The sequence below is a fragment of the Zalophus californianus genome, chromosome 4 (genome assembly GCF_009762305.2).
Source record: "Zalophus californianus isolate mZalCal1 chromosome 4, mZalCal1.pri.v2, whole genome shotgun sequence".
In the NCBI taxonomy this organism is placed as follows: domain Eukaryota; kingdom Metazoa; phylum Chordata; class Mammalia; order Carnivora; family Otariidae; genus Zalophus; species Zalophus californianus.
Window position 1 is genome coordinate 156444320 of NC_045598.1, and position 12289 is coordinate 156456608.

Below are 12289 nucleotides of genomic sequence, written 5' to 3' on the forward strand. Positions count from 1 at the left end.
TGAGAAACTCACTACCACAGTCACATTTATGAAAATAAATGGGTCGGTAAAAGAGCAAAGTGCTAAACTGTTGATTAGAGTAGTTTAAACAAGATTAAATCCTAGAATTAAATTAGATTAAAGATTAACCTAGAATAAAATTGTATAAAAATGTGAATGTACACTAAAGTTCTCCCACTATAAATACTTGTAACTGTAATTTTAATTGTTTTGATGAAACGAGAATTGAAACAAGAATTTTTCTCCTCTTAATCCCCTTTACCAATTTCATCCATCCAAATGATTTTTGTGATGCTTTTTATCTGTAGAGTACTTACTTGTATGAGTGCCTTTGTTGGCATTTTGGATACAATCTAAATTTGGCAGTTTTTCATTTGACAAAAATGCCTGTGCAATGGCTGTATAAAAACTTCGTGCTACACCACTGCCCTCTCCTGGCTCATCCTTAAACGTAACTTTCACTCTGTGTACAGCCATTGGCGTAGTAGCACATCTTCGACCAAAGTGATTGTTAAGCTGCCTCATGGTCTGCTGAATAAGAAGATCTCGATCCCGATCAACCTATTAAAATGCACCAAAAAGTAATAAAGTTCAGTGTTAGAAACCACTTTGAAATTTTTCTCCATAAAATATGAAACTGTAATATTCGTTTCTCAGGGGTTTAACTACAAAGTAATCTGAGTTCTTGGGAGCTTATATATTCCAAATTAAAAAGTTTCTTTTTTTTTTTTGAAAGAGAGAAAGTGAGCATGGGGGTGTGGGCGGGCACAGAGGGAGAGAGAAAAATCTTAAGCAGGCTCTGCACTGGGTTCAATATCACGACCCTAAGATCATGACCCGAGCCAAAATCAAGATTCGGACACTTAAGTCGCCACCCCCGGCCCCAAATAAAACACATTCTGAAGGATATAAAAATATCTTGCACATCAAATCAGGATAATGGAATTTAACTCAATCTAATATTTTCTTAAGTCTGTTGGAAAACAACAATTTGTTCAATTTTGGAATATACCAGGATAATTCCAAATAAATCAAAAGTGTGCTTTAAAACCAAACAAACACAAACCAAAAAAACTGCGAGCAAATACTAGAAAACACAGGATATTCCTTTGGTGACAGAAAACCACAAGTGAAGTAAAAGAAAAATGATAAGCTGGGACAATGGTGAGTGCGTTGTTACAAAGATATATATTTATGAATAGTATACACAGCACTGTAAGATAATGTGCTTCTAAAAAATTGAGGAAAAAAACAACAGAAAAAAATGGGCAAGATATACCAAACGGTTCACAGAAAAAACTAAAATACTTAAATATATGAAACAATGTTTAACTTGGCTCATAAGAGAAATGCAAATTAAAACTACACAAGATGCCATTTCTTACCTATCACATTGGCAAAAATCTAAACATTTGACAAACTGCTGGCAGGACTATAGAGGCATCTCAGATTAATGTTGCAAGTGCAAAAATACATAATCATCATGCATAAGTATTTTCCAGTATTTGCCAAAATTACATGTGCATATGCCCTTTGACCTATGTCTAGGTTCTATGTCTAACAATCTATCTCAAAGACACACACCACTAGCCAAAAAAGAAAAACACACACCACTATTTGTAACAGCAAAAGATTAGAAATAAACCCCAATATCTACCAATAGGAGATTGGTGGGGGTGCCTGGGTGGCTCAGTCAGTCAAGCGTGTGCATTCGGCTCAGGTCATAATCCCAGGGTCCTAGCATCAAGCACCACGTCGGGTGCCCTGCTCAGCGGGGAGCCCGCTTCTCCCTCTCCTCCCCACCTGTGCTCTCTGTCACTATCTCTGTCTCTCTCTCTCTCAAATAAATATAAAAAAAAAAATGTTTAACTAAAAAAAAAAAAAACCACACAAAAACAAAACTGTGATACAACCATAAAATGCAGTACTAAGACAAAGCAGCTGTAAAAGGAAGGCAGAACACTGCTCTATGCAGCAATGGCTTTACCTCTGGGATATACTGTTAACTGGGAAAAGCAAGATGGAGTAAAATGCATAGCACACCCAGTGTCAGGAATAGGGGAGAGGAGATGGCTAATGAATACATATACACACAGGCACGATTACATTTTTTTTTTTAAAGGAAGGAAGACAAAAAAAAAAAAAACCTGAAGGGGAAAAGTGGGGGCATGGTAAAAGAGACAGAAATAGAAACTAGATTTCCCTAAATATAACTTCTTCTGTAGAGTTGGCCTTGCACTATTATAGATATTTTACATTAATGACAAAGCCAAGCCAAAAAAGGAGAGAAAGCAATCCCTAGAAACTGCAAGTAAAATGAAACTAAAGGCTCTGACTGTATGCAGATTAGTAGCAAAACCACACAAAGAAAAATTATTTCAAGTGACTTGAAGCAATTTGACGGTATCTCTAATTGGATAAGTTCTAAGGGCAAAAAACTGCAAATATATCTTAAGCTATTTTCGATCATTGTTTTGGGTGGTCATGTGGACGTTGTGATTCTACAACTGCCATGTATATATGCTGTAAGATAAAAACAAATAAGTAATTTTCTTAGTGGTGTTGGAAAGTTGGATTTTTGGTTTGGAAGAAAGGAGATAAAGACTAAGGGGTGGAAATAAAACAATTACGTGATCCTAAGTCTCGAATTTGAATTGGAAATATCAAGTACGCACTTAAATATCTTTTGTTTTTTAAAGGAAAATTTCCCAGCTCTATCCATTGAAAAGACCTAGAAACCATGACCAACCTAGTAGGCAGGGAGCAACCCTATAGCCCAGATTATAATCTTGAAATACTTTTCTTAAAAGGAACCAAGGCTTCTTGAAGAAATGGTTGATTTAAGGTCTGTGACAGGAAATATACAAGATGAGACAGACCAAAAAGTAAAGAAGTTATCAAAGATTGTTGAGAGTCCTGTCAAAAGGACTGAAGAGCCGAAGAGGACTCAGGCCTCCCACTAGCCAAAGAGACGATCTGAGCATCAGTGGGATATAATAACCTTAATGGAATAAAGGACATCAAAAACATAAAAAAAAAAAAACACCTGAAAATATTCACTGATCATGAGAAGATGTTAGGAAACCAGTTGCCAGAGATAACCACTACTCTAAATATGGTGATTACCATTTATTAAAGTTTTAGTTACTCAAAACATCCCTTAACAAGACTGTTATTTTTCGTTTTTAAACTTAATATAAATGGCACACTATATGTATAGTATAAGAAAATCTAAATACCTTTACCTCTAGTGATAAATCTCTTGACTGCTGGTTCCTCAGTTTTTCCATTTCTCTACGGAATTTTGATTCTTTTACCTCAAAACCACCCAATTCAGTTAGGATCTTTAAAAAAAAAAAAATCCAAAACATAATTATTCTCTGACTTAAGTACTTATCAGGCAGAACAGAATTAAAAGTGCTCAAAATACATACTGATCCAGGTTCTGCTCCAACATCTTCCATGAACACCCTGCCAAATAGTTCCAAAGAAAGGCGCCAACGTCCTAACAGCATATCGTGGGAAATAACCATTCCCATGAAGCTACACTGTGGCCTGCAAGAGATTTAAGGGGAGAGTGGGAAGCAATTTAGCCAACTATAAAAATTCCCTGATTTTTGGTCAATGACAGTAATTTTCTTGGTTCTGAAGTACTTCAAACCACATCCTCTCGTAACAGAATTTTTCTAGAACTACTCATTCCTCATAGAACTTCTCATTTTTATTCCATTATTCCTTCCATCCTTTATATAAGGATACGTCTCCTGGCTGCCTACCTTCATCTTCATTTTTACCTCTTCTCCTTAAAGTCCATCATCCCTCTCCGTTTGGGTGACTCCTAGATCCCTCTCCAGTTCAAATTTTCACAACAGACCAGAATTTCCACTGTGTTAAATATATCCATGTCAGTGACACACAAGTCCAGTTCAACATAGGAAAACTGAATACAGCTTCTTCACTTCAATGACGCTGCCTCTTGCTTTCTTTCAGTAGTACCATCTATTTCCCTATTGCACAAACCTGAAACAAATTTTAATGTCTCTTTTCCCTGTTCCTCCAGAGTGATTAAGTCCTTCATGAGTTTCTCTCTTTCTACCACTAGCCTGGACTAGTTAACAGCTTTCTAACTTGTCTCTCTACCTCCAATTCTTCTCTCCTTCAACGTTTGCTTCTACACATTCTAACCATCTCAGCTCAAGCCATATTGTCTCTGAAAAGCTTGGGCCCCCCAAGTCCACAATTCTTCCTTGCCTTTTATGGTTGTTGGACTATATATATATATAAAATGTATATAGTTTCCTAAGCAAAAATAATTGACATTCTGTAAACCATTTGTACTCAACGAATCAATTGATGATTAGCCATACTGAGCCACCGTGTACACTAGGCAAATTCTTACTGGGAAAGCAAAGAACCTACTCTTTCTTATAAGATAATAATAAACTGTGAACCTGGCAAAGGAGCCCAAGCAAGTGTGAGAGTCACAAGTCTAGAAAGCTCTTTCTAGTCATTCACATATTTTCCTTTGCTGAGCTGCTGGTAACACGTCTATAATTGGCAACCTGACATGGACATACTTTAACTCAGTACTGAACATTAAAAAACAGAGGCTTAAAATTTCCTCAATGAAGTAAGGAGAAAAATCAGAATGCCAATCAGTGACTATATAGTCACCCCAAAATCCAGAAAACTCAAACATTTAATTCTATTATTTACATACAAATGAAATAAAATTATAAAATTCCTAAATAAAAATTCTTAGAATTATAATACCCATAAAGTAATGGAACAGAAAAACTATCTCCACTTAGCAAATACCTGAAAGATGTAAGAGGTGGCCCTTCACTTTCAGTCAGTCCTATTTCTGCTAGTAAACTGCTTTTCAACTGTGCAGCAAGATCATGAGCAGATGGCCCTGGTTTTGAACTTTCAGCTTCTTCTGGCACCACATTCTGTTCTTCCCCTTCCTTTTTTTGTCGATTTTGCATGTTCATTACATTTTTTAAATTGGCAGCATAAGACATTTTAGTTGGGAGAACCTATGAATTTTTACACATAAAAGTTACACATTAAAAAAAAAACTGACTAGATTTCCTTTTCAACTTACTAATATTCCACAGAAATCACATGGAAGTTAAGTAATTCCTTTCTAGCGCTTCAACTACAAAGATGCAGCCTGTTTCTTTTCTCTGATTTCCCCTTGCTGACTACCAACGAAACTGCACCAATGTGCATTTACCACAGGAGCCTCACAGAACTTTTAAAGGATTCTTTATAGTATCTGTGGTTACTATAATGTCCTTTTATTTTCAATATTTCAAAGACTGCATTCTCTTTTGTCACTTAGATAATAAAGAAAATTCTGCTCTTAAACATGTTTATTACGTTTTCATTGGAGGAACGGTACGGACTATATAATTTTAGGCGCTCACATCAGACTTTTATCTAAAAACTAGATCTACTACTTAACTAGTTGTATAACAACAGACATTCCCACAAGAAATTTATGTAATCTCTGCAAGCCTCAACTTTTTACCCATAAAATCAGGATAAAAAATGCTTTCTATTCAATGTGGTTATAAAGATTGAGACTGTGCCTAGTAGATAATATTAATAATGACTTGTTGGATAATTCTACCTTATTATTCACATTCTACAGTCAAAAAGAAAAGTTAAGCCAATACTATATATGCTCATATATATGATAGGTATATATGCATTATACATATAAAGATTTAATTTCCAGAAGCATTACAACATTCAACTCTGAAATAGGCAAAACACATAATGAAACTGCCATTTCATAGATGAAGTCACCTGACATAAAACAAGTTATAGTCTCAAAGCAGGTTAGTGACACTGATGGAATTAAGAAATTATATGGAATTATGTCACAAGGCAGGAATTTCTGATACTTCCATCATTTGAGGCAATACAATATTCTGGATTAATGCATTTCTAAAACTCTAGATACTGGTACAAGTTCTCATTCACAAATATTATATTGTGAAGATTTTTACTCTCTTACCTCAAGGCAGTTTCTATCCACTGTAACCTCCATTAAGCATTTCCCACTACTGGCAGATGAAGAATAAAGACCCTGACTTGGTCGGCCAAAAAGATCCTCCTTTCTAGCGTTTGGCTGGAATTGTAACAGAAATATTCTAGTTACACTGAACACTTAAAAAAAAAAATGAAGTCACTTAAAAAGAAACCTTGTAAAACTAGTTTTATCTAAATCACCTGCAACAGATGTGGCTGATCAGCCAAGGGGATGGCTTCAGCCAGAGGCACTTCAAATGGATTCGGGGGTATACATCCAAGGAACGTCATGGAGTCTGAGCGTCGGAAAAATGGATGGTTTTGACCAGTTTCTGCAGGAAGAGAGTCATCATCCTTATCATTCAAAGTAGCACCTAAACATAAAGAGATAAAGTGTTTGTTTTTTAGAAAATATTAATTACTGGGGAAGGGTAAAAGAATCTTAATCTGCTCAATCCAAAATTCCTGTAACCTCTTTATGCAATTTCAATGTCACCCAAAAACAAGTTTATTGTCCAAAATTTGATACTATTTTAGGTGATGATTCAAAATATTAGCAATTTAAAATGGTTACAATGGTAAATTCTATGATGTGTATTTAAACACAACAATAAAAGCTTGGAAAAAAAAGTATTAGCAGTATCAAATACTGTTCCATTTTTGTATTGGACAAACATTTCCCATATCTTTCTCTTTCTCTCTTTAGGGATTCAGACCTGAATATAGCTAGCTTCCTAAGCATATTCAGGACATGGCTCACTGATGACTCTAAAAGGAGGAGATGGTCAGGAGCTGAGATTTGAGCATTTGCTTACTTTGAAGTTCTGCTTTCTCTACAAGACAAAAATGTCTGGGCATCTCATTCATCTCAATAGTAAGTCAGCACAAGAACACCATGTCCCCTTCATGGGGAATAAAACTTTGGGCAGTGTACAGTATGCTCTGAAAATAGTGAGCTACGGCTGGGTTTTCAAACAACAGCAGTTAGGTCAGTTGTCTTTCCCTGGGCTGAATAAAAGTACCAGCTGTTAAGAAGAAATAGGCAAGAGGATGGGCTATTTGACCCCACTTTAAAAAAATTTTTAAATTCCACTTGAAATAATAGCTAAAAACTACAAGGAGACTGCAGAAGATCCCAAAATTTCTTGAGTTTGGAATATTTTCTTTTTATTGCATTAACTCTTAAGAGTTTTGATATTTGGGAGTTATAATTGGTATTTCTCATTTTCTTGACTAAACCAATTTTGCATCAGCATTAATAAAGGTTCTACTAAGACTTTTAAAAATGTTGTAGTTACACACTTAAAAATAAAGGTAAACAAAACTAAAACCAAAGGATACAAAGATAAAATAGAAAAAATACCAACTGTTAAAAAGTTTATAACATTTTTTAATTCATCCTTATTTATGAAGCAAATAACTCAAGGATATATAAGGAAAAATGGACAGAAAATGCAAGAAATGGGACATAGAGAAGAAAAGAGAAATTCCCACCCAGACAGAAAATAATGAAGTTAAAAAGCTTGAAGGGGAAATACTGAGGCAGCCATTTCTTGAAGTAGATTAGCAGATTTTCTGTACACTAACTTTGATTGGTGTCATCATCATTTTCATGTTCTGAATCTTCATTATCAATACCCAGTTCCAAGAGTTCTCGTGTCCTTCAAAAAGACAAGTGAGTCATTTTACATGAAGTATGGAGCAAAGGTGATGGGAACTATAAGTGAAAAAGTCAGTTAAGTATCTAGGCAATTGCAAACATTGTGATCAAGTTTTAGACTCTGGGAATGGTAGAATGACCAAGCCAAATGTACTACAATTACAAAATAGGCTCCAAAGAAGCAAAAGGATAATCACATTAAGAAATAGTGAGTACTTACACAAACTCTAATAGAAAACATGACAGACTACATCAAACATAAAACTTAAGTGGATTCTCAGGTTTCCTGTTTTGAGTAGCTATGGAGACTCAAGCCCTCTTTCCCACATGAAATGTTCCTGTACTATTTCTCTTTTGCAACGCTCTTCTCGCTCCAAAAATCGGACGATATACTAATAGAGACCATATTGAGCAATTAAATATTTCCTAAACCAACCTCATGGCAAGTATGGATACCTTTTGCGTTCCAGTTGAGGTGTATCCAATGTTGTCTGCTGATTCATTGCTTTAATCCAATATATAAGGGCTTGAAAAACATACGCCACATGCTTCAGTGAGCAAACATCCAAAACTGGAAGAACATCAGAATGCTCATCATTATGAGACCGCATTAAAGACAGAGCGTAATTTAGGAAGTCCCCTCGGGCAGACATCATTCCTTGACGGGCGCTAAGCAATGTGGCACGTCTGTAGGAAGAAAAAGAAATGAAAATGCTTTTTTAAAAGGACACAGATGTGAAACTTACCACTATCATAAATATGCAAAATTAGGAACTGAGAGTACCCATAAGTCAAAACTCATTAACCGTGTGGTCCTGTACTTTTTAAGATTTATTTATTTGAGGGGGGCGGCTGGTGAGCAGAGGGAGAGAGAGAAAATCCAAGCAGACTCCCCGCTGAGCTCAGAGCCCAATGCGGGACTCTCATGACCCAAAGATCATGACCTGAGCCAAAATTAAGAGTCACTTAGTGACTGAGCCACTCAGGCACCCCGCTGTCCTGTGCTTTCCATTTGGGAAAGGATTTCCAGGGTCCTTTGGAATGGGAAAAGGAACTTCTTCCCTCAAGACAATGGTTCTCAAACTTCAGTGTCTTAGCAAAATCTCCTGGAGGCCTTGTTGAGACAGATTGTGGCCCCATCTCCCTAAGTTTTAGTAGGTCTGGAGTAGGGCCCCCAGTTTTCTATTTCTAACAAGTTCCTAGGTGATGTTGACGCTGCTATTCTGGGGTATTACATGCTGAGAACTACTGCCTAACATGACACCAAAACCCAGGCAACAAGAAAACACACACAGCATTAGACTTTATCAAAATTAAAAACTTAAGTCCTTCAAAGGACACCATCAAAAAAAAAAAAAAAAACGAAAAGAAAACACACACAGGATGGGACAAAATTTCTGCAAGTCATGTATCTGATTAAGGAACTTATATTCAGAAAATGTAAGTAACTCATACAACTCAATAACAAAAAGACAATTAAAAAATGGGCGAAGAATCTAAACAGACATTTCCCCAAAGAAGATACACAAATGACCAATAAGTCCATGACACAATGCTCATCATTTAGCCATTAGGGAAACGCAAATCGAAACCACAATGAGATCCCACTTCACGTCCGCTAGGATGGCTACAGTAACAAAGTTAGGAACGAGAGTTAGCAAGGACACAGAGAAATCAGGAAGCCTCATCCACTGCTACTGGGCATGTAAAATAGTGCAACACTCTGGAAAAGTCTGGCAGCTCCTCAAAAGGTTAACAAGAGAGAATCATCATATGATCGAGCAATTCCACAGTTACGTGTTTACCCACGTCTATACAAAAACCTGAACACAAATATTAACAGCTGCATTATTTGCAAGAGCCAAAAAGGTTGAAAAACCCAACTTATGAATGGATAAAAAAAAAAAGTGGCACATCCATACAAAGAAATATTACTAGGAAGTAATATACTGATTGATAATGCTAAACCTGGATGAACCTTAAAAAAATTATGCTAGGTAAAAGAAGCTAGAATACCACATATTGTATGACTCCATCTGTATCTAATGTCCAGAATAGGCAAAACTACAAAGAAAGAGTGTAGATCAGTGGGTACTTAGGGTGGGAAGGTAGAGGAAAATAGAATGTGACTAACAGATATTCTCGTGGAATGATAAAAATATTCCAAAATTAACTGTGATGGTTGCATAGCTCTGAATATACTCAAAAGTATGGAACTGTACATTTATATGGGTGAATTGTATAGTATGTGAATTATATCTCAATAAGGCTATTCTATTAGAGTGAGAGCTACAGTGAGATAAAGGGAGAACCCTGTAACCAATCTAGATCTATTATCAGAACGCTGTTCTTCAGGGAGTGACTAAGCCTAACAAAGACAATGTGTCTTTTTGTGGAGCAGGCTTCCCACCTAGGACAAGAGAGCAGAGGCCTCCCAAGTCCAGATCTCTCTGCCAAACATTTAATTTTGTATTCTAGACATTTCCACCAAATCCTCTCCCAGTTCTCAGTATTTTCAAAAGCACGTATGTCCATTCTATACTCCTCTAGATTTTCCTCTCAATTTTCCTACTAGTTTATTCAGAATCAAAGTCTCGGTGTAAATTCTGCCTCCTCCTGCTCCATCCTTCAACAAAGCCCTCAATTCTGTTTATATGATTTCAGTGCTTCTCTCTCTCCACATTCCTGGTCTTCACTTGCCCTACTTAATAACTATTACTTGTCAATGGTAGACTCCAACCATACTCTTGTTAAGGCTCCTAAGCAGTCTCCCAAGCCCCTTGTCTTCCTCCCAAAGTAGCAAGGCTGTTTCACCTAAGCCAAAACTAGAACCAGATCTCCTAGGACTGTGACTTCAGGTATGGGGCGCTTTCACTGTGTGGCACTGCCTCACTGCTCTAGTGTACAGTTTTGGGCTAATTCCTCATCCTGAAAAAGGTCATTTTATAACTGAACAGAAAGAAAACAAATACAGGGGTGCCTGGGTGGCTCAGTCAGCTAAACGTCTGACTCTTGCCTTTTGGCTCAGGTTATGATCTCTGGGTCATGAGATCGAGCCCTGTGTCAGACTCTGTGCTCAGCAGGGAGTCTGAAGAGCCTCTCCCTCTGCACCCCACTCACTCTCTTGCATGTGCTCACTCTCTCTAAAAATGAGTAAAATATTAAACACACACACACAGAAATATACTTTAAACACAATTCAACAGACCGGGAGAAGTAGAAAATGAAATTTGATTTGAGGGAATCAGAGAGCAGCTTCGGTAGCTGCACACACTCCACCCTTCCCAAGTGCACCGCGCATTCCTGTTTAACCACGGTCAAAGTCAGTCTTCCCGTGAACACGTGTCTTTCAAGGGGGAGGCGGGGAAGCCTGGGGGATAAGGGCACAAGGATGGAGATCAACTGCTTCAAAAATGAGAATATTTAGCATCAGATTCCTACAATACGAATGAATTTTTAAAAAACAGCTTGGATTATAACTAACTTTTTTGCTTCAACTATACAATAATTTAAAAAGAAGTAACACAAGGTACCTCCATCCTTCAAAACAGAGTGAGGTCTTATGTAGCAGCAATCTAAAAGCTCGAATGTTCTAGGACCTAAGGGTTCTGTCTGAACATAGAAGCCTACATGAAGAATTTCATACCGTCTGCCTTCCAGGGTTCGTAAGCTAGCCTCTTCTCGTGCAGTCATCCTCTCTCTTCGAGCTGAATTCTGAGAAGCGTGAAGAGGATGATTTGGATGTCCCGGATCACCAGCAGATGCTAATGCAGAACCATAACGTAATTGAGCTTCAGTAGAATCCATAATACTGACCATCCAGTTCCAAGTGGGAATAAGCTTTTCTTCTACATAGTTCTATGAAGACCAAACTAAAATAGTTAAAACTATCCAAATAAAGTTAAATTTGATGTAGAAGTAGTATGTAAACATTTAAATATTTGTAACATTAATTCCCATATACTGGAATTCTCATAAATTTATTTGAATGAGTAACTTTTCAATGTTTCCATACCTGTAAGTTTACTGCATCTTGGTAAGTCAATTTCACAGCTGCTGGAATCTGAGAGTACACTAGGTGATTATACTTAGGAATAAGGCCCATCAAGTCCGAGATTTGTCTGATAACAATGCTGTAAGCCCTGGCTAAACTGCTTGCAGATGTTAAGTAGCTGCTGGCATTGCTAGCTTCCAAAGCAGCTGCCGCAGCTGCAGCACTCGTGCTGATGGTACCACTCCGGCGCAAATTTGAAGGATCAATATAAATCAAACCCGCTGAACTTGCTATAAAGAAAAAAGGACAACCACAACAAGTTGTCAGATGCTAATTGTGTTTCTCTAGCACTGTACATATTTAAACAAGCTAAAAGATCAATTGCACTGGCAAATGCGGCAACTGAACAAAAAACTTTTTCTTAAACCACACTAAATTAAGGAGGGTGATGATGAGGGGAGGGGGACAAGAATTACTGTAACGTTCTCAACTAGAGGCAATTTTGCTATTGCCCCCGCCCCAAATAGGGGACGTTTGACAATGTCTACAGACATTTTTGGTTGTCACAAGGGGGTGTGGGAGGTGGTGCTGCT

The 12289-nt window shown here is 37.2% G+C and overlaps 1 protein-coding gene across 1 annotated transcript in view; it reads right to left on the minus strand.

Annotated features, from left to right (window-relative positions):
- Positions 1–12289, minus strand: part of UBR5 (ubiquitin protein ligase E3 component n-recognin 5) — a 132420-nt gene that overhangs the window by 15499 nt on the left and 104632 nt on the right. Inside the window, 10 exon segments of the mRNA XM_035727246.1 lie at positions 318–561; positions 3246–3344; positions 3435–3555; positions 4819–5039; positions 6029–6142; positions 6244–6416; positions 7630–7703; positions 8159–8389; positions 11349–11560; positions 11718–11986. Coding sequence (XP_035583139.1) covers positions 318–561; positions 3246–3344; positions 3435–3555; positions 4819–5039; positions 6029–6142; positions 6244–6416; positions 7630–7703; positions 8159–8389; positions 11349–11560; positions 11718–11986 — 1758 coding nt within the window.